This window comes from Mustela nivalis, assembly GCF_964662115.1.
Source record: "Mustela nivalis genome assembly, chromosome: 6".
In the NCBI taxonomy this organism is placed as follows: domain Eukaryota; kingdom Metazoa; phylum Chordata; class Mammalia; order Carnivora; family Mustelidae; genus Mustela; species Mustela nivalis.
The window spans coordinates 103,915,238-103,941,097 of record NC_139025.1 but is presented as its reverse complement, the minus strand read 5'-3'; the positions used below and the strand labels follow the sequence as shown (position 1 = coordinate 103,941,097).

The 25,860-nt window shown below is 42.4% G+C and overlaps 1 protein-coding gene across 3 annotated transcripts in view; it reads left to right on the top strand.

Moving 5' to 3' along the window:
• Window positions 1-25,860, top strand: part of TLN2 (talin 2) — a 422,410-nt gene that overhangs the window by 222,471 nt on the left and 174,079 nt on the right. For all 3 annotated transcript variants that reach the window (XM_082737314.1, XM_082737312.1, XM_082737313.1), the window contains 6 exons: window positions 1,244-1,415; window positions 3,291-3,388; window positions 4,608-4,737; window positions 5,987-6,139; window positions 8,053-8,195; window positions 9,706-9,833. In XM_082737314.1, coding sequence (XP_082593440.1) covers window positions 1,280-1,415; window positions 3,291-3,388; window positions 4,608-4,737; window positions 5,987-6,139; window positions 8,053-8,195; window positions 9,706-9,833 — 788 coding nt within the window. In that variant the 5' untranslated portion in view covers window positions 1,244-1,279. The remainder of the gene's footprint in view (window positions 1-1,243; window positions 1,416-3,290; window positions 3,389-4,607; window positions 4,738-5,986; window positions 6,140-8,052; window positions 8,196-9,705; window positions 9,834-25,860) is intronic.

Sequence of the window (25,860 nt, the reverse complement as noted above, 5' to 3'; positions counted from 1 at the left end):
TCTGTCTCCAGTTGACCCAGTCAGCTGTTGTTAGGAAGCCGGCAACCAATCAAGCATGTGAAGAAGTGACACCCCAGGGGCACCCACAGCCTGGGCCTGGTCAGCCTGTGGCCCTCTCTGCTTCTTGGCTGCCTCATTGCTTCTTAGCATTTGCATTCTTAAGTGGGAAGGGGGCATCAAGGCAGCTGGGGTTCAACTTCACTACCTGTAGGCTCTCTAAGAGAACAAGGGATAAAAACTTGAAATTCCTGTGGATTGATGTTATCGACGCAATGCTGGGATTCTAATGGCTCCTAATCTGAAACCTGTTGTTGTGTTTACCAGGATGACAGCCAGCTGGGCCTGTGTCAGGTGCAGGGAAGAATCCTCTCTCATGTGCCTGAGCAAGGGGCATTTGATGGAGGCTGGCTTGGGGTTGAGGGTTAAGGTTCTGGCTATGGAAGAGAGCAGGTCATCAAAATAAGCCATAAGCTGCCAACTCAAAGGAAATGGACCAAGTTTTTGGATTTAGGTTTTAAAAAGAAGTCATTTATGAAATAAAACCTAGCCTAAATCTGTATACTTTCTAAAGCTGGGCATTGGGTTCCCACTGATAACCTTTTGGGGTTTGGTTCTTTTTTTCTTCTTCTTCTTCTTTATTTTTTGGGGGGGGGTTGGTTTTTTTTTTAAGTTATATAGGGCTGTTACCACTGTGGCTTCTTAACTTATGGGGAAATTGAAGTAGAGTGGCCAAAGGGACTTACATAGGATCCTGGTGTTGGAGTTCGGCCCAGATGCCAAGTCTTCTGTATGTGGGGAGATGGAATTCTCCCTGAGGAGTTCTTGCCCTGAGGAGCATTTGGAGGGCATTCATGCTTCTTGCTGTCCCTATGAGCTGTGGGGAGAGAGCTGGGGCACTGAGGCTGCCAACAGAAGGATCTTCAGGAGGTAGCTGTGGTGCCCAAGGCTCTCTAACTCTCATGCCGACAGTCCCCTGCTGGAAACCCAACATAGGGAGCACCATTGAGAAGGAGTCTTGGTGAACTTTCAGGGATCATTCCTCCTCAGAAGTTCTGCTTACCACTCTGTGGTAATATGGAGACTATTTTAAACTTTTCAAAATCTTTTGATTTGTGTTCTTATCCAAAGCATTCTCTTTAATTGCTATTTGATTGTTTCGATTGTTTAAAGATGATTTACAGTCTAGCAGTTTTTTCTGCTAGACCGTTTTGAATATCACCGTTTGTCTCTTTGTGTTTTCCAGACATTCTAAGTGAGAACCTACAAATCCTCTAGGAAAATGGTGGCCCTGTCCTTAAAGATTTGTGTCCGCCACTGCAATGTGGTGAAGACCATGCAGTTTGAACCGTCCACAGCCGTGTACGATGCATGTCGAGTCATTCGGGAACGGGTCCCCGAGGCACAAACTGGGCAAGGTAGGCCATTGCTCCGTCACTGGCTTCTTGAAATATGATTGTATGTTCTTTGCTTAGCCCCTAAAGAAACAGACGCTCTGAGTGGTACCCAAGCCCACTAGTGTGTATGTTTCAAATGAAAAGTCTTCCTAGCCTGGATGTAGGTATTTACGTCCCAAGTGAGCCTTGTGCCGACAATGGCCTCGGCTGCCACTGAGTCATCATTGTCATACCCATCGTCATGACCTTTCCAACATCAGAATTACCCTCTGCAGTTTACAAGTCACTTTTTGATATGTCATCTCATTTGCCCTATAAAATGCAAATGAAGCCACTCTGACAGTTCCTGCATTTGAATAACTTGAGCCCTCTTTTCCATATATGCAGCCCGAAGAAGGTTGGAACTGCCATCAGGATGCAGGGCAAGCCTTATATTTCAGTTACTTGGAAGGGGCTTTGTAAACTTGATCTCGAGCCCTAAAGGGGGTGGGGAGCATCCATGAGTCTATGTTGTGTTTCCTGTTGGTTTAAGCCATTGACCACTATTGATCTACATGTTCATAGAACTTTTATTTTCCATTGCCCTTTCTCTTCTCTCTACATTTCCTTCCTTTCTTTAGTGTTTGATCGGCACTTGGGAAATTGGGGTTTCTCCCAAATGAAGAAGTCTTTGCTGTGAAAATGGGCTGCAACTTAACTTAACAATGAAAAGCATGAAGATCAAATATTCAAAGATAATTAGAGATAGACATTGATCTTCTCAAAAAGATGTCCCAAAACTGCAAAGCTTTTGGTCTAAAAGTATAATTGATATTATTTAAAACACTGTTATTTCTTCATTACCCAAAAACAAAAGTAAAGTTATCCTACATCCCCAACCTTACTCCAAATTCGGGTTGTCCAATCATTTCTGGCATTTTCTTCTACTGTTTTTTTCTCAGATTAAAAAAAAAAAAAAATTCTGGGTTGGACTGCTATTTAACTCTGGTGAAGATTAAAACCTTTCTAGATTTTGAAGTTCTTTTTCTAAAAAACAACAGGAGCTCAGACCCTCACCTGGGTCTCTGAAGTTACCTTGTCTTGTTCAGCGTGACAGAAGTCTTTATTGTAGTTATCTATTTATAATCTTTAAAGATGTATTTAAGTAATCTCTGCATCCAACATGGGGCTCGAACTCATGACCCCGCGATCAAGAGTTGCATGCTCAACTAACTGAGCCAGCTGGGTGCCCAAGATAGAAATCTTTAGACAGGAACAGGAAATGATACCGCTTTCTTCCTGCCACCATGCCTTGTCCTTCCTAATCAGATTAAGGGATTTCTGTGGAGAACACAGAGTTTTATTTTCCAACTATATTCATAATTTATGGGGTGGGGGACAGAGGCTTCATCTCTCTGGGCCCCCCTGCTTACCTTTCGTAATGCTGTTTTGGGATGATGGAGGGGTTATTCTAAGTGTAAAGACTCCATTGACCCCTCTTGGCCTAAGTGGCCTTGGGCTTACGTGGTCACTTCCTTAGTTTCTCTGTGGTCCCTTTTGTCCTTCTTCACGGCTTCTCTGCCAGATTTTTATATAGTAAGTGATAGGGAAAAAAGCCCATTTCAGAAATTAGAAATTTGGACTGTTCTGTTCTCAGTGTTTCTCTAAAGTGTAGACACAGTTACTGCCCACTGGTTTTAAGAATCGAGAACCTTTCCTGTGGGTGTTGATGTTACAGCTCTGGCCTCGTTCCTCCTCTTCTGCTTTAGCCCCGTGGCTTGTTGGCGTTGTCAAAACGAAACCTGTCTGGTGCAGGCGAACGCTCCCATCCTGCCAAGTCGGCAGACTCAGGTTTGGAAGTCAGTGATGGCTTCAGCGGCTCTCTGTCTTTTACCCTCTCTTCTCTTTATCTCCCAGCTTCTGATTATGGGCTGTTTCTCTCGGATGAAGACCCCAGGAAAGGAATTTGGCTGGAAGCAGGCCGAACACTGGATTACTACATGTTGCGAAATGGGGTATGTTGTAGATGTCGTTTTTGTTGTTTTGTTCCTGTTTTTGTTTTGTCGCTTTGTCTGTGGGCCTTCTCTAGAAGCCAACATACTCTTTCGCCTCAGAGAAAAAGGGAGACCCAACTGTCTGTTTTGCTCCAAGGGGAACTTATTCCTAGTTTTGTCGTAGTTGACTTTGTAAGGGCTGCCCAGGTAGTAATAGGAAATACCGGCGCTCCAAATTCTTGAAACTCCACAGAGTAATTAAAGGGGCTTGGGGTTAGTGTGCTCGACTTTTTACACATGCCATGGTTGTTCTTGGTAGCTAGGGAATAAGGCGTAGCGTCCTTCTGTAAGGATATAGGAAGTATCCTGGTGACTAATGATAAAAAGTAAGGGTAGATTGGAGGGAAAACAAAAAGATCCTGGAGGTAGTCAGAGATCGAATATTATTCAGTTTTGTGTTTGTAGAAGAAATTCTATATGAGATCAAAGCATGATAACAATCAGCGACAACAAAAAAATGGCTTTGTTTGGAATTACAGGTATTGAGTAAAAAAGTGTTATGTATTCTGTTCAGCTGAACCTCAAAGGTACTGGGCTTTAGTGTGTGGAGTGCACATATCCGATTGATCAATAATCCTTCAGGTGAGAGTGAATTATGCAGTACCAATTAATTTTCCATTTGTAAATCTATTGTTAAGTGTAGTTTAAAAAAAATCTATTTACAAGTAACCTCCAAACCTACTACCCCTGTTTGATCTTGCCATTGCTGCAAAAACCATTTTTGTGGCATCCCACCACTCTAAAGAATTAAGGGAGGTATTATTTATTCCTTCATGACATCTATATTAAAAATTGCTTGCAACCATAAGATAATTGGAGAAGCACACTACTGTCTTTTTCAGAGGTAAGTAGGATTTTCCTTCCACTAATTCTCCTCAAAGCAAATCATCCATAGACCTTCAGGAACGCATAAGGTACTTTTAAGTTTACAGAGGTTAGTTTTCAGGAATTGTAAGCTATAAACAGTACTTGCTGGGGGTCAGTTTCACCATCAGATTTTAAGAAAGCTTGTTGGAAGCAATTATTTTGCACTGGGGTTTCTGTTGTAGTAGCCAAAATCTCATGAAAACTGAAGGAGGAAATCAGCGTGCTAGGGCAAATGCATTTTTTTAAAGAAAAGTGTCCAGATTGGTTACCTGATTAAACAAGTCAGTGAAAAGTTTGTGGGGTTTTGCCCTAGGATATTTTGGAATATAAAAAGAAACAGAGACCTCAGAAAATCCGGATGCTGGATGGATCCGTGAAAACCGTCATGGTGGACGACTCCAAGACCGTTGGGGAACTCCTGGTTACTATTTGCAGCAGGATAGGTGAGCATTCCCGTGCCGAGGTTCCAGTTTTCATTTTGTTCATTACGCACCTGTTCTTTTTTTTACCCCCATTTGGTGACCTGCCAATTCCAAATGTGTCCTAGCCACTGATTTCTGTCCAAACCTAAGACAGGGTTGCTATTCCCTGGATAGTACAAACCCACTAACAGGCATTGTAAACACACGAAACTCTCACTGAGTCGAAGTTGAAAGATTTTATTTCCCTTTCAAAAGCCAAAGGAATTTTTTTTTAAAAGATTTTATTTACTTTGCTTTAGAGAGAGAGCATGCATGCACAGGCATGTGAGAGCAAGCACAAGCAGGGGAGGAGCAGAAGAACAGAGAGGGGCTCAAGCAGACCCCCCACTGAGTGTGGAGCCTGAGGTAGGGCTGGAGCTCAGGACCCTGAGAGCATGACCTGAGCCAAAATGACGAATCACCACCCAGGCACCCCCACAAAGCAATTTTTTAATTGAAAATATGTTTGGTGGGCGCCTGGGTGGCTCAGTGGGTTAAGCCGCTGCCTTCGGCTCGGGTCATGATCTCAGGGTCCTGAGATCGAGTCCCGCATCAGGCTCTCTGCTCAGCAGGAGCCTGCTTCCCTTCCTCTTTCTCTGCCTGCCTCTCTGCCTACTGTGATCTCTCTCTGTCAAATAAATAAATAAAATCTTTAAAAAAAAAAAAAAAGAAAATATGTTTGGAATCCTGTAATTCAGTTTCCTGTGTGTGGCTGTCTAAGTACCAGTGACATCCACTATTTCCTTGAAGACTGATAGGGACAAGCTGGGCAGTAGATTACTACACAGCTTTTCTTCTTGTATCTTCTGTTCATATCCTCTGAGAACAAGCCTGTCTCCTTTCTGCATGACGCCCTTCAAATATTTGGAGAGAATATCCTGGCCTCTCTTAGTCTTCTGTCCATGAGAGGGAAGACCAGTTGCTTCAACCACTTCTGCTTTGACCCTGTCTTGCCTTGTTCTGCATGATCTCTACTCTGTGCTTGTTTCTCGAAAATTAGGAGAATTGAATGTGACATTTTAAACATAGCTTAGTTTAGCTGAGAAACCCTGTTTTTGGCCAGAGTTGTTGGATGTGTGCTCCCTGGGGGCCCCCTGACCCTCACCTTTGTAAAGCCTCTTTCCATCCTGTGCTACCAGGGACCCAGGGAGTATCTCTGCCCTCCCCCGCCCACTGGAAGGAGAGACAGCAGCAGCATCACTGGTCATCATAACGTAATTTATATTTTTAGGAATAACAAATTATGAGGAGTATTCTTTAATCCAAGAAACGATTGAAGAAAAGAAAGAGGAAGGGACAGGGACGCTAAAAAAGGACAGGACGCTATTGCGAGACGAGAGGAAGATGGAGAAGCTGAAGGCCAAGCTCCACACGGATGATGACCGTGAGTGTCAGAAGGGAGGGCGGGCGGGCGGGGTGCAGGTGTGGCTGGACCACACTCCCCTCCCTTCACCGACATGAACCCCGGGCAGGAGTTTTCGGTTGGCTGTTGGTCTATGGCACTAAAAGACTTTTAAGACAAAAAACAAACCATAGTCCTATTTCATACTGAAAACAAGTAATCTCTTAATGTCAATAGACAAATAATGTTCGCATTGTCTTCTAAAAAGCTAGTAATCAGGGGTGCCTGGGTGGCTCAGTGGTTGAGCCGCTGCCTTCGGCTCAGGTCATGATCTCAGGGTCCTGGGATCGAGTCCCGCATCGGGCTCTCTGCTCAGCGGGGAGTCTGCTTCCTCCTCTCTCTCTCTCTCTCTGCCTGCCTCTCTGCCTACTTGTGATTTCTCTCTGTCAAATAAATAAATAAAATCTTTAAAAAAAATAATAAAAAATAAAAAGCTAGTAATCATTTAAACTAGTGTCCAAATAAGGTTGGATGATATGATGCTTAACTGATTTTGTCTTAGACTTCCCCTCCATCTCTCCCCCTACCGCCCCCCTCGGAATGTCTGGGAAGAAGAAACAGATTGTTATTTGTATGGAGTTTTCTATAGTCTGGATTTTGTTGATTGTGGTGTCCTCTAGCTCTGTCTCTTTTAATTCCTGAGATCTGGAAACTTGCTCAGATTCAGGTGTATGTGTCTATTTTTTAAGTAAAGACTCCTCCTTATGAGGTCTTGTGTACTTCTGTCAGAAAGCTGTGTTTGGTTGTCTCTTTTTTTGTGATGTGAACAGCCATCAGTGTTCATTGCCTAGATCCGTTGTTTCCCTAGAGGTTATAGGGAAGTCCCCTTCTGTGACCACACAGTTAATATTCGAAAGAGCCCTTATCTACACCCCGTGTGTCCCCAAAGTACGCCATGTGCATTCGGTTGCCCAGCGTCCCCCCATCCCTTCAAGGATCTTACTTCATCCCTGGTTATGAAGACCTTCCCAGACTTCTTTCTTCCATTGTTTTTGCTGCTGCATTGGAAAGATGTCATCATTGTCATTATGTTTATTGATCTTTGGTGAGGCTTTCATTTCCTCTGACCCTTTCTTCATTTTTTTCCCCTCTCTGCCTCATTTGATTTCCAGTTACATACTTCTTTCCAAGTGAGACAATGGTAGACAAATCGCAAGGATTTTTATAATGTGCATGATACTCTCCCAGGTACCATGGGAGATGAGATCACTCCCACAAACTCCCTGTGCTGAAGTTGCTTAGAGCCCAGTGAGGCTTGTAATACTTATATACACACAATGTGTGTGCTAAGCCCAGGGAGGAGTGTGGGAATGTAGAGCTATGGAAAGGATAGAGGAGCACTGCATTCCCATGTACCAGGTAACAGGTGAGCGTTTTCTGAGTGAGATCCACGCTGGGCCACAGGCAGGGCTCTACCATCCCTGATCCCTTAGTGTCCTGTCCTACTCCCCCCAACCCCCACTGCCCCCCCCAACCAATTTCTTTTATGTTCCTTCTCTTTTCAGCTTACAGGTGAAGGTAACTCATTGTGCTGAGTTTATAAATTATTTCACTTAATGCAACTGAACTTAAAGGAAACTTAAAGGAAAATGCTAACTTGGTTGCCTTGACCTAAAGCATTGATTTTTATTACCCCTCCCACCATGTTATAAATTGACTGTGGGGCTTTAACAAACTTCAGGAATGCCTGGGAATTTTCTCTCAGTTGTTTTTTGGTGGGTCCCATGGTACACGATGGTATGTATGAAATAATTTTGCAAAGTCAAAAAGCACAGTTCTGATATAAGTAACTAACTGAATATCAGCGTTCCAGAAATCCGCTTCTCTTTTGATAAATCCCTTCAAACAAGAGGAAGAATGAATACAATTCTTTCATCTGTCTTGTTGTGTTGCAGTAAATTGGCTGGATCACAGCCGAACATTCAGAGAACAAGGAGTAGATGAACATGAAACATTGCTACTTAGACGGAAGTTCTTCTACTCAGATCAGAATGTGGACTCAAGAGACCCTGTGCAGCTGAACTTGCTTTATGTTCAGGTACAGCATTTAATGCTCACGGAGGGTGGTGAGAAGTCAGGAAGCTCTGGGCAGTGGCTTGCAGTGAGCTGCATGGTGTTTTCGATGCACAGTTTCCAGGGGGCGCTGTTGAGGGGCTCCTCACGAGTTTGGTTGTGGTACAGCTCAAAGTTCGGTGAAGAAAGGAGTGTCTTTCTTTGGCTTCCCAGATTGGGACCTGGTGGCCTGTACTATCTCTTTGCCTGACACAGAGCCAATTAATGGGCTCACCGCTGCACTAAACCTCTCTTAGCTGATGTCCTAGGATGCAAGTGAATATTGGTCAGAAAATCCATATTTCTCATTTCCTGAAAGAGTCTCTTCATAATCCTTTATGTCTTCACCATTAACCTGTTGTTGAAACTCAGACAAGTCATTTAACTTTCCAGAGTTTATAGTTTCCCAATATGTAAGAAGTAGGCATCACACCAGATGGGCCCCAGTCTTTTTCTTTTTTCAGCTCAAGAAAATCCTGATCTATTGTCTTTGATCCTTTCCTTCCCTCCCTTCCTTTCTTCTCCTATTTACCTACGTATGGACTCTTAGAAATAATGTAGGGGTCAGCCAAATGCCGCTCCAGCATCGCCTGTGTTTGTAAATAAAGTTTTATTGGAACACAACTCATTCGTATGCATGAATGAAAAGGTTTGTTAGGTAAACCCTTTCCATATCATGTAACTGTTTACTTACTGTCTGTGACTTTTCTCATGTTTTGGTGGCAGAGTTCAGTTGTGACAGAGACCACATAACCCACAAAGTCTAATATGTTTACTCTCTGGTCTTTGATGGTAGAAGTTTGCTAATCCCTGAGCTGGTGGTTATAAGAATGGTGTGGAAGGAAGGGAGGTAGCCAGGCACTAAGAAAATGCTTGTTGGATGAAGGCTTAGAGTATCTGCTGGAGAGTAGTCTGGGGTTATTTGAACTAGATAAAGAAAAGAAGGATAGATAGCAACAGCATTGGTGGATCGGGAACTGGGAGAAGGACTTCAGACACAGTGAGTTCCTGATTCTAACACTGTACGTTTTGCCCATTTCCCTTAAATGGCTGTAGTATTGAGTTACTGTCTGTTCGTCTCTCTTCCCCTTCCATTGGCCTTTATCTTGGAATGGGGATTGGGTTGATTTTACCTCTAGGAAATTTTTCTGTTAGCTTTAATGATTTAGGGACATAAAAAGTTTTGGGGAGTCCTAAGGATTTCCCTTTGCCTCTTAGTTTTTCAGGATCACTTCTACCTTCCTAGACATTGAAGCTTTAGTTTAATACTCTGGGTACTGCTGACTTTTTCTGTCTATAGGCAGTTTGGGGAAAGGACTTGTTTTCCTTCTGCCTTCATCTTACTGTGCAACAGTCAACTGCAGCGTCCTGAGTGTGTCCCCTTTGGCTGGCACTCTCCCCTTGCCCCGAAGAGAGAGTGTGTGCTCAGACACAGGATGTATCCCTGTGTGGTTCCCCCAAGCTCCTGATGCTTTTTGCTTCCTCTTGTGTTTCAGGCTCGGGATGATATCCTGAATGGCTCCCACCCTGTCTCCTTTGAGAAAGCTTGTGAGTTTGGAGGATTTCAAGCCCAGATACAATTTGGACCTCATGTAGAACATAAACACAAACCTGGATTCTTAGAGTAAGTAACCATTTGGGTTGTTTCTTCTTTTCCACTCTCCTGTTCTTTTCATGATTTTTGAGCCAGCTATGTAAAATACATATCCTAGTTGCAATCACTTGTGAGGTGGTTAGCTTTGCCTCAGTTGAGAATATGATCAGATTTATGGACCTTGAAGAAAGCAAAGGGGCCTGGAAATTCAATGTTAGAATGGCTGCGACAGTTACTGCTCCAAGTTCTGACAGAAGGTGATTCCATGGAGACCACAGAATTTATAGCACTCTGCCAAGACCTTGTCTGATCTGTCTTGGGATATCTCTGGAGTTGAAGAACTCAGGATCTCCATCTTCTGAAATCTCTTCCCATTAGAATATTCCTTCTTCATATTAGGCCAGATTTTATCATCTTTAATTTCTTTTCAAGACTCTCCTATATTAGAACAAAAGAACATAAAAGAGCTTCACGTTCCTTATTACAATCTTAGGAATTCTTCATTGCTCTGAAAGGGTGGGGTATGCATTAAGTCCTTCGCTCTTTCTTACATCTGGTCTCTGGTTCTCTTGCAGAGAATGATATGGGGTGTTTGGGGAGAGGGTTCAGTTCTTGGAGATTTAAGAGAAAGCAACCCTACAGATACATCATGGCCTCACAGAACATGGGCATTAGGGCTGGATTTTCTAGAAATATGCACCAGGACAGGCCCAGCCACACACAGGCTGCTTTTGTTTGGGGTGATCTTGTCCCCTGTTTTGATCAGCTCTTCCAAGAGTTTTGTGTCTTTCTTCCCCTGGTAACATTGCTTTACCTGTTTCCCCCGACTTTTCTCTCTTCTGCTTCCTCTTAGGGCAGATGAAACATTTGCCTGATCCCCCTCCCCCCCCCCCCACCTGACCCCCAGCAGACACGCAGTGTCTTGCCATGCTCGGTATCTTGCTGTGACCTAGAGTGTAACTTGTAGAAGAAGCTTTGGTAGTGGGACTGAGCTGAATGCCAGCTGGAAGCTGACATCACTTTTCTGTAGGATATGCCAACATGAGATGTGTTGAGTAAGGCACTGACTGCCTTGTGTCCAAGTGTATTGAGGGGAGAGGATATCATAAGTGCTTTACAGGGCCCTTGACCCCACTTTCGCTTTGGGTAGAAAGTAATCGGGACCAGCATAGGCCCTAGAGTAAGAAAAAAGCCTGACCTCTTCCTGGTAGCAGAGGTGCTTGGCCAACATGGTGATGGTTCTAAACTGAGTGGTTACCCAAAAACCCTCTAGCCTTGGGTTTAATGAATCTGAAGGAGGCTTTCCAAAACTGATGCTTTGGCCTACAGGATACTGGGCAGTGACCTTGTGTCTGAGAACACATGTTCTGTCACTGACTTTGTTCTGCATTCTCCACGTAAGTCATATCCTCGGGCCCATCTCTTCCCAATTAGTCTGGCTTCCTTCCTGCAGGAACTGTGGGGACTTTATCTTTCTCTGTCCTGTGACATCCCAGATGGCTGACTTGCATGGGGATTCCAGACGGTATCAGAGCATTGGTATTGCTCTTACAGAATCTGCTGCAGTTTGGGGGCCTAGGTCATGCTGCATACCTATGCCGCACTACAGATGCCTCTTGTCTTAATCCGTTGTAGCCAGCCAAGGTTACGCAATCGTACTCAGTCAGTTTCCTTTTTTCTGAGATTATAGTAGGAAGCTCATGGCTCTAGTGGTATATGTATCCTTACTCAGATTGCAAATTAAAAGAAGCTTATTATGCCTTGTGGCAATTATTTTTCCTTATGAACTTGATTTGCTTTTTAATTAGACTAAATCTGGTCTAGGTAATGAGGCATTTTCATTTTCTGTAGATGTTTAATTGTATACCTTATTGCGTCTATTGTACAGGTAAAACTTCCTGAGGATATTCATATCCTCTTAATTAAAACAAAAGGACAGGGTCACATTTCCCTGACTGCATGTTGGAAATTCAGAGTGTGTTCAGGGATAGTATGTCAGAGCTGTCCCTGGTGACTGGCTGGTCTGTGTTTGTCCTCGTTGTACCCGCCCCCCGCCTCGCTTTCGTATGTACTCTCCGCTGGAACGAATTCAGAGTTGAAAGAAAAAAAGAAGTAGGGAGGTTAGACTCATCACAGAACCAGGCCAGAACATCATACACATAGCTTCTGGAGGTGCATATGCGAGTACTTTCTTTGACTTTTTTTTGAAAATTTGTACAGCCCTTATGCTGTAAGTCTGCCTACTGTATACATTTCTGTGAGGTCTTCCACACCCTTCTACAGACCCTTTAATGGTTTCTGGAGTCAGTGCCACCTGGGTGAAAGGATTTATCTAGAACAGTGAAAATTAGAGACCAGGGAAGATTCTCAGAGTTTTCAGAGATTTGAGTATTCTTAACTCTCCACTGTCAGCTCTGTGTATGGAGAAAACAGGTGTGAGAGAGACAGAACCAGGGAGAGTTGGAAGCCAGAAAATAGCCAGTTCTCCCAAATCTAGTCCGATGTGCTTTATCTACATGACGCTTTCCTTCAGGCCCTCTGCAAAAGAGTCCCAGAAAGGGGATATTTCATCGGAGCACGAAATACACACAGCACAGTCCAATAATCAAAGATATACTTGATGCTCTTCTATGTTAAGAAAATGCTTGCAGAAAAATGCCACCTGGTGTTCTTTTTTTTTTTTTTTTAAGATTTTATTTATTTATTTGACAGAGAGAGGTCACAAGTAGGCAGAGAGGCAGGCAGAGAGAGAGGAGGAAACAGGCTCCCCGCTGAGCAGAGAGCCCAATGCGGGACTCGATCCCAGGATCCTGAGATCATGACCTGAGCCGAAGGCAGCGGCTTAACCCACTGAGCCACTCAGGTGCCCCACCTGGTGTTCTTGAACTCTGTGGAGATGTCATATGTATGTTCTCTTGTCAGATACAGGGAAGATACAAGAGTATACACTGATTCCTTGCTGGTTTTGAGACTACAGTCTATTTGGCAAATCCACATGAAATTGTTATTAGGCAGAGGTGAAACTTGACTCTGATTTTAATAAGGTCTAACCTTTAACTATGGTTTGAATGCAGGGTAGTCTAATTAGGGTTCCCAAAGTTGCAGTGCAGGCTCTGGAGACTGCTCTGAATTATTTTAAGGAAGGTGGCAAAGGTTTGATGCAAGAAGCAACATTGATCAAAGAATTCAGCAAAATAGAAGGTACATGTAAAGAACCTCAAAACAGCAGCAACAATGAAACTCTTGAAATAGGGACTAACTGCAGGTCCCTTAAAAACATGGTGGGAAACTTAAAAAAGTGATCAAAGTCTTCTATGGATCTTACCATTATCAAAGAAGATTAGATGCACTGATCAATTTTAGACCTTAAATCAAGTATACACGATAAAACTGAGGACCGCTTCAGTCAATGGGTATAAAGTGTTCACTGTACAATTCTTTCAATCCTTTGTGTGTTTGAGATTTTTCAGAGTCAAATATGGGGGAAAGATTGGCACCTTAAAAAAACAGAAGTAGATTATGTAACTTCCAAACCGGTGCTGGGGAGAAGGAGTGGAGAGGATATTAAAACAATGTGATGGGGTTGCCTGGGTGGCTCAGTGGGTTAAAGCCTCTGCCTTCAGCTCAGGTCATGATCTCAGGGTCCTGGGATCCAGCCCCGCATCGGGCTCTCTGCTCAGCAGGGAGCCTGCCTCCCCCTCTCTCTCTGCCTGCCTCTCTGCCTACTTTTAATTTCTGTCTGTCAAATAAATAGATTTAAAAAAAAATGTGATGTATACAATAGGAGTTGAGCAGGGGGGATTGTGGAAACAAAGCCAGAAGACATATGTATGGTGCATAGAATGTACAAATAAGAGAAGGACTTCTGAATATTAGGCATTATAGCAAATAAAAGTAAATCCAGCTTTTCTTTTTAACATTTTATTTGAGAGAGAGGGAAAGAGTGTGCATGGACCATGAGTGGAGCAGAGGGAGAGGGAGAAGCAGGCTCCCCACTGAGCAGGGAGCCTGATAAGGGACTTGGCCCCAGGACTCTGGGACCATGACCTGATCTGAAGGCAGAGCCACCCAAGAGCCCCTAAATCCAGCTATTAATAAAGGTTCTCATATTGTCCAGCTCTATACTATTTCTAAAAGACATCCTTACATTTTAAGGACAGAAAATTTTAAAGGCATGTAGAAAATGATGTCACAGGAAACTAGTTCATCATCATTAGCCCTCAGGGAGATTCAAATTAAAACCACATTGAGATATCACCTTACACCAGTTAGAATGGCCAAAATTAACAAAACAGGAAACAACATGTGTTGGAGAGGATATGGAGAAAGGGGAACCCTCTTACACTGTTTGTGGGAATGCAAGTTGGTGCAGCCTCTTTGGAGAACAGTGAGGAGATTCCTCAAGAAATTAAAAATAGAGCTTCCCTATGACCCTGCCATTGCACTCCTGGGTATTTACCCCAAGGATACAGATGTTGTGAAAAGAAGGGCCATCTGTACCCTAATGTTTATAGCAGCAATGGCCACGGCCGCCAAACTATGGAAAGAACCAAGATGCCCTTCAACGGACGAATGGATAAGGAAGATGTGGTCCATATACACTATGGAGTATTATGCCTCCATCAGAAAGGATGAATACCCAACTTTTGTAGCAACATGGACAGGACTGGAAGAGATTATGCTGAGTGAAATAAGTCAAGCAGAGAGAGTCAATTATCATATGGTTTCACTTATTTGTGGAGCATAACAAATATCATGGAGGACAAGGGGTGTTAGAGAGGAGAAGGGAGTTGGGGTAAATTGGAAGGGGAGGTGAATCATGAGAGACTATGGACTCTGAAAAACAATCTGAGGGGTTTGAAGTGGCGGGGGGGGGGGTCGGAGGTTGGGGTACCAGGTGGTGGGTATTATAGAGGGCACGGATTGCATGGAGCACTGGGTGTGGTGAAAAAATAATGAATACTGTTTTTCTGAAAATAAATAAATTAAAAAAAAAACTGGAGAAGCTGTATTTAATGTCACACAAAATAGGCTGTAAGACAAAGAAAACCTAAGTAGAAACAGAGAAGATCATCATAAAGATAGAATAAATTATGAACCTCTGTGCATCTGATATTACTTCAAAATATTTAAAGGAAAGATACAGTGTAAGGAGAATTTCAAATAGGCAGTTTTAGTGGAATAGTTTTAACATACTTTCCTCAGTGATAAGTAGTACAAGATGAAAATAAAATATTTTAGTCAATAGAAAGTAATGAAATAGAAATCATACACTCAACACAAACCAAAGCTGATGCTTTGGAAAAATTAATATGTAAATCTCTGGTAAGTTTGATCGAGAAAAAAGCAGAAGTAGAAAAAGGCAAAAAATAAACAGAGATAATGAAAGTGGGGCACAACTTCAGATAAAGAGATTGAAATGAAAGCTTGAAGCCAAAAATTTTGAAAATAGTCACGAAATGGGTGATGAGAAAATCTGAGATCTCTAATCTTGAAAGAAATTGCCTTATCAATTTAAAATAAACCCCACAAAACAACAAATGAAAATAGGCCCCACTTATTTTAGAGAATAGAAAGAAAGAAAATTAGAAAAACCTCCTCACCTTAATTTGGAACTAGCAGAATCAAATACCAAAACTGAATATAGACCATGGAAAACATTTAACTGAATAGAGATGCCCTCCCCAAAGTTAATAAAACATTAACAGTCCAACATGATGGGTGTTTAGATGTAACTGCGGGTTACAGCTGGTTTCTTCTAGGGATGTGACATTTATGGAACAATTTATGGGATGCCTTGTGGGCAGATCCCTTGTGGGGATGGAGCAGTATAAAAACGGAAACATTTCTGCCCTCGTGGAACCTCCATTGTAGTGCAGAGAGGCAGATCATAAGTAAAATACAACATAAGGAAAGAAAAAAGATGAATAATGGCAAGATTAGAAAACTGGAAGTATCACTCTTTGCAGGTGATAGGATTATAGGCATATAGAATCCACTCAATGTACAGAGAATCTTCTTAAAGCTAATAAGAGTAAGGTCCCTGGAAAAAAGATAAATATAGAACTGCTTATTGCCACCTAGGTCTGAACAATAGTATTCAGACTCACCTACAGGACTGGAAAATAAAAAATATATATTTTTAAAAATATAAAATAGAAATATATGGCAATATTTTCTATTATAATAATTGTATTTTATATATTATAAACATAGTATAATATAAATATATGTTAAAATATAAAAATACTTTATATTATAAAATATATATGGCAAATAGTATTCCCATACATAATCAACAAAAAGAAATGTAAGTTTAAAAAGGAGAGACCTTTTGCAACAGAAAGTATTGTTTACCAATGAATAGAGGTATCTAAAAAAACTCTAGGATCTAACCAATAAAATGATGAAAGTTTATAGAAGAGCATAAGTGAAGGTCTGGATAAATGGAGTGGTTTGTTACGTTAATATATACAAAGGCTGAAGGTCACAAAAACGATTCAGATTTGTCTATAAATTCAGTTCAATTCTAATCAAAATCCCACAAATCAAGTAATGAGAAAAGATAATCTTAAAAAGTGTATGTACCTCTTGACCCCCTTAACTGATTTTGCTTACCCCCAAACCCATCCCCTCTCTGGTAACCAGCAGTTCGTTTCCTGCATCTATGCATCTGGTTGTTTTTTGTGTGTATTTGTTTTTTTGATTCCACATATAAGTGAAATCATATGGTATTTGTCTCTCTCTAACTTAGTTATAATACCTTAGATCCATCCATGTTGTTGCAAATAGCAAGAGTTCATTCTCTTTTTTTTTTTAATTTTTTAAATTTATTTATTTGACAGACAGAGATTACAAGTAGGCAGAGAGGGAGTCAGAGAGAGGAGGAAGCAGGCTCCCTGCTGAGCAGAGAGCCCAATGGGGTCTCGATCCCAGGACCCCGGGATCATGACCTGAGCCGAAGGCAGAGGCTTCAACCCACTGAGCCACCCAGGCGCCCCTCATTCTCTTTTTATGGCTGAATAATATTCCATTGTATACCTATATATCCCATCTGCTTGAACCATTCATCCGTCGATGGGCACTTTGGTTGCTTTTGTATCTTGGCTATGGTAAATACTGCAGTGAACTTAGATGTGCATATATCTCTTTGAATTGATATTCCTGTTTTGTTCCATTAAATACCCAGAAGAGGAATTATTGAATTGGAATAGGTGAAGGGGATTAAAGATACACAAAATTTCAGTTGCAAAGTAAATAGGTCATGGGAATGTAATGTACAGCATAGTGAATATAGTCAGTAATACTGTAATAACTTTGTATGGTGATAGATGGTCTTATCGTGGGGGTCATTTTATAATGTATAAAAATACCAAATCACCATGATGTATATCTGAAGGTAAATGGATATTACATGCTAATTATACTTCAGTAAATAAAAACTTAATATGTGTATTTCTATAAAACTGTTATAAAATTAGTATGTACTAGTCAAGACTCAAGAATGACCAAGGCTAATTGAAGGATTCACACAAATACCCAGTTTCTTATAAAGCTATAGTAAATAAAATACTCTATTACTAATGCTGGGTGATAAGAGTTCTAAAGATTGATAAACCTCTACTAAAATGAAAATAATAGGCAAAATAGATTACCAAATTAAGAGTGAAACTCCAGAGTATGGAAGAAGAAATTTGCATGTTTGCAACATATACTACAAAGAACAAACTAATATCCAGAAGTTATTAAAAAGAAAGAAAAGGGGGTAGGGCATCTGGGTGCCTTAGTTAAGTGACTGACTCTTGATTTCAACTCAGGTCATGATCCTAGGGTTGTGAGTTCCAGTTCTGCACTGGGCCTGGAGCCTGCTTAAGATTCTCCCTCTCCCCCTCTCCACAAACCTCCCCAGGCCATGTGCATGTGTGGCAGTGCTAGCATGCTGCCCCTCAAAAAAAAAAAGAAGAAGAAAATTATCACCCAGGATAGCAACAGGCACTTTAGAGAAGAAGAAATTCAACGGACTTACAAAGATAAGGAAAAATATTCAGCCTCAGAAGTAAACCAAATGCAAAATCAATAAGGGTACAGCATTTCACGTCTGTTAGTTGGGTACAGACTTAAATGTCTGAAAACATCAAAGTACTTTACAGAGGAAACAAGACATTTCAGAAAATGAATCTGTTGAATTTAAAAATACAGAGAGAAACAATACATTTATAGATACAAGAAGTAGGAACGTAATCAAATATGCATGGAAACTACAAGAGAGTACAGTTAGGAAGAGGAAGAAAGATGGTATGGGATGTCAACTCAATCTGTAATCTGTTTTTTTAAAAACAGGTAACAATCATACAGCAGATTGGACAATATATTTCCAATGCTTCCACAATTAAATTTTTTAAAACAGTTGCATGGGGGCACTTGGGTGGCTCAGTTGGTTGGGCGACTGCCTTCGGCTCAGATCATGGTCCCAGAGTCCTGGGATTGAGTCCCGCTCAGGTTCCCAGTTCCATGGGGAGTCTGCTTCTCTCTCTGACCCTCTCCTCTTCTTGTGCTCTCTCTCAAAAATAAAAAAATAAAATCTTTACCAAGAAAAAGAAAAAAGAACAATGGCACGGAGTTGGTGTGAGGTGATAGCAGCTTGTGTTCAGGGGGGCTGGATCTCTAACTTCTGGCAAAGGCAAAATTAACAGGCCTTGGGGCTCAGACCAGCGCTTATGGCTCTGTTTGCTGCAGGGGGAGATGACCCAGTGGTTGGGTGTAGGCAGGTGGGGAGCTGGCAGAGGACCGCTCTCAGCCTGGCTGACTGCGGTCCCTTGTCCTGTCGGCATGGGCCTTGGATGTATTCTACTGAGAGAACAAAGCAACCTGATCTTGGAATCTCAGTTGAAGAATTCAGAGTGGACTTGGAAATTTTTCACCACAAACTCAACATAATACTCTTGTCAACAAGCAAAGCTTTTGCCACAGCAGGAGGCCTTGAGTCAGTTTTTCTCTTGGCATTTAGTCAAACTCCCATTCCTCCCTTGGAGTTCGTCTTCAGAATAATGTGGCCGTAGGTCGTATTTTCAGACGAATGGAGGTAGTATTTCAGCATGTGTTTTCATCAGCTCTGCCTTTCCTCCTGTTCTTTACCACTGCTGCCCACCAGTTTCCTCACTGTTCGCTTCTGTCCCGTACACCTGACAGTCGAGGGCTCTCCCATCAGAGGAGACTTTGTCCGATGGCACCTTCACTATCCCCGCTAACAGTGGCCTCCTCAAGCTGGTGCCTACGTCCCTGACTGCTTTCAGACTCCAGGCATGATGGAATTGATCTAGCCCCGAGCTGGCCCTGAGCCTCTGCGTGGGTTCTTGTCCTTAGACCAGAGGGCACTGGGATTGGTTCGGGAGCCCAGAACTGCTGTGTGGCTGAGGTCCGGTCCTCAAACTCACTCCTGAGCTTCTTTCATGCCGTCTTCACTCTCCATTTCTTTCCACCCTACATGTTTCCCAGCTCGACAGAAGCTTCCTTCCTCCCACATAGTCACTGCAGTTAGCCCAGACTTCACCTCCGTCCCAGACAGGTTCGTCTTGGAGTCTGGCTTCTAATTCAGGTGTGTCTGAACCCGCCGGATTGGGTTTCCAGCCCACTGTGCTCATGGTTCTCTTCAACATACATCAGAACCCTCTAGAGAGCTTGTTTACATGGCGGGGCCTTCCCTCCAGAGCCTCTCATTCCACTGGTCTGGGATGAAGCCTGAAGCTTGGCACTTCTGACACGTTCCCAGGTGGTGCTGATGCTAATGGTCCTGGGACCACTTACGTAATAGCAAATTTGAGACGTTTCTGTTGGTCACTTGGTGATTGACCGTGAAGGCTGGACTCAGGAAATCTGGGTGTTCCAGTGTCCTATGGGTGGCACAGCCCCTGCTCTACTTCTCCACACTCCCTCCCCTCCAAGCCTCACTCCTTGCTGGGTAAACACCTGACTGCTTTGTGCCTCATTTATGAGTGGTGACTCTCCTAGGAAGGAGTCCTCTCCTTTTCAGATGATCACACCAGCTCAGAGAAGTGGGGGCTGCCTGTGGACCTGTCCCTGTGGCAACCCTGGGACAGATGAGAAACCGTTCACTTTTCCCAAAATCATGGCTGACTCTTGTATACTTGTATGCTTATTTTTTTTTTAAAGGTGTTATTTATTTATTTGACAGACAGAGATCTCAAGTAGGTGGAGAGGCGGGCAGAGAGAGAGGAGAAAGTAGACTCCCTGCTGAGCAGAGAGCCTGACGTGGGGTTGGATCCCAGGATCCTGGGATCATGACCTGAGCCAAAGGCAGAGGCTTTAACCCGCTGAGCCACCCAGGCGCCCCTACTTGTATGCTTATTGCCAGACTACAGACCATCTCTAGGACTCCTCTTTTGAAATTACTTGAACAAGGCTTTAATTTTTATATCAGAAATGAGGTGTTTTTTTTTTTAAAAGATTTTATTTATTTATTTGACAGAGAGAGATCACAAGTAGGCAGAGAGGCAGGCAGAGAGAGAGAGGAGGAAGCAGGCTCCCTGCTGAGCAGAGAACCCGACGTGGGACTCGATCCCAGGACCCTGAGATCATGACCTGAGCCGAAGGCAGCGGCTTAACCCACTGAGCCACCCAGGCGCCCCCAGAAATGAGGTTTTGTGAACACCTAGGTTTGAATCTAGACCCTGCTCCCCCAAATGTGTTAAGTTCCCCTTCTTTCATTCAATGGCTTCTGGGCATTTCTAAAAAATTGCCTCTCATGGTAATTTTTACCATTACATGGGTATTTTTCTTATCTTATTCTTCTTCTCAAGATTCTGAAATTCTGATCACAAATTATGTCTTTTGAGTAAAGGGTAGCTTGGAGGGACCAGAGTGTTGAGTAGCTAAGAGCATGGTCGCTGGAGACCACAGACGAGACTCAAGTTATTGATTGTGATTGTGGGCAATATAAGTGTTACTGAACCTCACGTTCCATGTATAAAATGGGATATTCTCTTCCATGGGCTTTTGTCAAAATTTAATTAACCTGCTTAAACATGCAAAGCATCTGAAACTGTTTGACTTTCAATAAAGAGCAGCTGTTAATAGTAGAAATCCTCTGTCATCATGGTTTACACTATGGATAATCCAAAAAAGACATTTAAAGTACAGAATTGAAGGAGCACTTGGGTGTGGCTCAATCAGTTGAGCAGCTCACTCTTGATTTAGGCTCAGGTCAAGATCTCAGGGCCCCTGGATCAAGCCCCACATTGGGCTCCCTGCTCAGTGGGGAGTTTGCTTCCCCAAGCGAGTTTCTCTCGCTCCCTCTGCCCCTCCCCCCAGCTTGCGCACACATGGGCATTCACTCTCTCCCTCAAAGCTTAAAAAAAAAAAAAAAAGAATCTGTGATACCTAACTCTGTGAAACCCTACATTTAAACTTCAAATTTATACATTTACTTGCTAATCTTTTGATGAAAGACCAGTTTTTTTCTTGGTGCGGATCCCCTGGTTGGGGGTTCTATTTTGTTTTCCTTGTACAAACTACATCATCTAGGAGCGAATTTTTAAAATTGTTTTTATTACCATATAATGTATTATTTGCCCCAGGGGTACACGTCTGTGAATCATTGGACTTATACATTTCACAATACTCACCATAGCACATACCCTCCCCTATGTCCAAACCTAACCACCCTCTCCCTAACCCCCAGCCCCCAGCAATCCCCAGTTTGTTTTGCAAGATTAAGAATCTCTTATGATTTGTCTCCCTCCCCATCCCATCTTGTTTCCATTTTTCCTCCCTATCCCAAACCCCCTGCCTTGCCTCTCAAACTCCTCCTATCAGAGAGCTCATATAATTGTCTTTCTCTGATTGGCTTACGCTGCTCAGCATAATACTCTCCAGTTCCATCCACATCCTTGCAAATGGCAAGATTTCATTTCTTTTGATGGCTGCATAGTATTCCATTGTATGTATACCACATAAAGACGATCCTGGAGCAATCTGAGGGTGAACTATTTTTAGATTTTCATGATTTTGTCTTTTCATTATTTTACGGTGGTCTCACATCTACTAACTTTCGGAAATACATTTCTTAAGCATACGGTAGCTTTCTTTTTTTTTTTTTTTTTTTTTAAGCAGTTGATGGGCTCTGTTGGTTTATTACATTATCATGTGATGCTCGGCCAGCAGCAAGAGTGCAGAACAAATAGAGCTGACTTGACCAGAGCAGAAGTGGGGCTCATGAGAGAAGAATCTGCTGGCTGCAACCTTCCAGCCTCCCACAGATCTTCGGGTATAAGAAGACCTTGGACTAGCCCACCTCTCAGTGAAGTGGGGGGTCTGTTATTACTGCACTCAGAAAAGGTGTTATTTAAAAGGCCAATGGTAGGATTGGGAGGAGGAGCCTCCTGCCCTTTTAAAGTGGGAATACCGAAGGAGACAGTGGGAAGGACGTGGCTTGGCTAGAGCTTGCTTAATTAAGAGAAAAATTTCCAATCGGGTTTGACAATCTGACCCATTTTCTCAAAGGAGGCTGAAAGATTTCACTTGTATACATGTCCCAGATGCTTCAGAGCCTTCCAGGCTCAGGGTTGGTAATCAAAACAACAACTGGGCTGGAACCGCTGGCTTGCTGGCTGGCCGACAGTGATGACAGGCTGCCTGCTCCTTCCAGCTTCATGCTGACACTGTGCACTTCACTGATTTACTGGGGAAACATACAGGCCACACATGGGCACACACACACATTTCATATTTTGAAATACCTGATAACAAACTCCTGAATGCACTCCTGTGACCATCAAGGGTGATGCCTGTAGTGCAAGCTTCTGGAAGTTGTTTTCCGTACCTACTGAAGAAGGGGAGGGTTAGTGGGCAGAGCTGGGATAGAGGGAGGCTTGTTGCTACACAGAACTTTCTTGCCATTAATGCCCAACATCTTCTGCCTCTGCCTGGCCTCTGGACCCTGCCCTCTGGCATTCTTCTGCTAACAGTCATTGTTGTGAGGGGTTTGGTCTGGGTGTGTGTGTGTGTGTGTGTGTGTGAGTGTGAGAGAGAGAGACATTGATGCCTTCCAGTGACCAATCATATTTTTGTCCATGAAGTTGCTTGTTGATAGTCATAACACACCGTGGGCTACTGCTTAGATATTTCTTAGACCCTAGGCCTGCTGACTCTTAAGAAATCCAGATTGTTCAGCTACTAGATCCCTGAAATTCCAGAAAATGGGCTTACAACTTTTGTTGATGGAATAACCAGACTTGGTTATTCAAGTGTTAATGTAGCCAGAATCTGGCCTCACCGGCCCTCCCCTCTACTTTTTTGCTGGAGTATTTTAAAGCAAATTCCAGGGAGCCTATTATCTCATCTGTAAGTATTTCAGTATGTTTTTCTGACAAATAAAAAGTTTTTTTTTTTTAATTTCTGAAGCTGGGGGCACCTGGGTGGTTCAGTGGGTTAAACCTCTGCCTTTAGCTCAGATCATGGTCTCAGGGTCCTGGGATCGCCCCACTTCGGGCTCTCTGCTTGGCAGGGAGCCTGCTTCCCCCTCTTTCTCTGCCTGCCTCCTTGCCTACTTGTGATCTCAGTCTGTCAAATAAATAAAAATCTTAAAAAAAAAAAAAAGGATTTCTGAATCTGTACAACTGCAAATCTATCCTAACACCTAACAGAATTAACAATAATTCTGTAATACCATTTAATACCCAGTCTTTGTTAAATTTTCTCCCAGTGTCTCAAAAATACTGTTTTTACTTAATACTAGAATTTAAGCAAGGCCTACAAATTTTATTTGCTTCATAGAGTTTTAAGGAATATTTTTATTGAGATGCAGTGTACACACCATATAGTTTACCCATTTACAGTATACAGTTCAATGTTTTTCCATGTATTCGCAAGACTGAGCACCCCTCACACAATCTAATTTCAGAGCGCTTTTATCCCTCCAAATAAAAGCCTTGTGTCTCTTAGCAGCCACTCCTCAGTAACCCCACACCCATCCCTGGCCTCTGCAAGTGCTGATCCTAACTATCTCTATAGATTCGCTTCTTCTGAACATTTCCTATGGAATGGAATCATACAATTTGTGGTCTCTTTCAATGGGCTTCTTTCACTTAGCACAGGATATCTATGTTGGCGTTTATATCCTACGTCATTCATTTTTATTGCTGAGTAATGTTCTGTTGTATGGATCAACTACATTTGACTTCTCCGTTCATCAGTTGATGGGACATTTGAGTTGTCTCTACCTTTTAGCTGTTAGGAATACTACTATGAGGGTGCCTGGGTGGCTCAGTAGTTGAATGTCTGCCTTTGGCTGGGGTCGTGATCCCAGACCCAGTGTCCTGGAATTGAGCCCCGCATCCGTCTCCTTGCTCAAATGGGGAGCCTGCTTCTCCCTCTCCCACTCCCCATGCTTGTGTTCCCTTTCTCGCTATGTCTCTCTCTATCAAATAAATAAATCCTAAAAAAAAAAAAAAAAAAAAGAAAAAAAGCATTAAAAAAAAAGGGAATACTACTATGACATTCATGTACACATGTTTGGACATGTCTTCATTTTTCCTGGTTACCTGCCTAGGAGTAGAACTGCTGTTTAACATTTTGAGGAAGTACCAGGTTGTTTCCAAAAACAGTCGTCCCATTTTATATTCCCCTCAGCAATGCATGACGATTATTCCAATTTCTCCAGATCCTCACCAACACTTGTTCATCTTTTTTATTGTAGCCACCTAAGTGGGTGTGTGGTATTGTACTGTAATTTTTTTTTTTTAATTTCCCTGATGGCTTCTGAAGTTAAGCATATTTTCATGTGCTTTTGGCCAATTGTGTATCTTCTTCAGAAAAAATGTTTTTATAGATCCCCTCCCCCATTTTTTAATTGGGTTCTTTTCAATTTTAAGTTGTGAAATTGCTTATGTATTCAGGATACAAGTCCCTTACCAGATATTTAATTTGCATTATTTTCTCTCATTCTGTGGGCTGCTTCTTCACTTTCTTGGTCGTGTCACTTGGAGTTCCAAAGTTTTTATTTTGATATAGTCCTACTTTTCTTTTCTTTTGCTGCGTGTGCTTTCGGTATCATATCTTAAGTGTCACCCTGACTCAAAGTCATAAAAGTTTGTTTCTGTATTCTAAAAGTTTAACAATTTTAGCTTAAATGTAGGTCTCTGATCCCTTTGGAGTGAATTTTTGCATTCAGTATGAAGTAGAGGGTCCAACTTCATTGCTTTGCTCATGGATATCTAGTTGTCTGGTGCTGGATATCAGCACCATTTGTTGAAAAGACTATTCTTTTCCCATTGAAAACCCATTCCCTTTGCTGAAAATCGCCTGGCTCTAAAGGTTAATTTCGAGACTCTCAATTCTATTCCATTGACCTGTCTACTCTTATATCTGTTCTCCACTGTCTTTATTACTGTAGCTTTGTAGTAAATATGTTTTTATGAAACTCTATTAATCTCTTACTGTGTCCTCTTTTTCACCTCTACCACCAAGCCATTTATTTTGAGGGACCCGCGTGATTTTTATAGAATTACCCTAGTTGGCATTGGGCTGATCGTGTCTGGTGGTGTCCCTTACTGGGTTCTTCTATCTCTCGTTTCGTAAATAATATTTAGATCTCACATCTTAATTAAATTCAGGTTAAATTATATATTATTCTTTCTTGCTAAGAATACTTCTGTTACATCAGTTAGGAGGCATGTGCTGTCTGGTTATCCCACCTTTTTTTTTTTTTTTAAAGATTTTATTTATTGGGGCACCTGGGTGGCTCAGTGGGTTAAAGCCTCTGCTTTCGGCTCAGGTCATGATCCCAGGGTCCTGGGATCGAGCCCCACATCAGGCTCTCTGCTCAGCAGGGAGCCTGCTTCCTCCTCTTTCTCTGCCTCTCTGCCTACTTGTGATCTCTGTCTGTCAAATAAATAAATAAAATCTTTAAAAAAAAAAGATTTTATTTATTTATTTGACAGACAGAGATCACAAGTAGGCAGAGAAGCAGGCAGAGAGGAGGAAGCAGGCCCCCTGCTGAGCAGAGAGCCTGATGCGGGGCTCAATCCCAGGACCCTGAGAC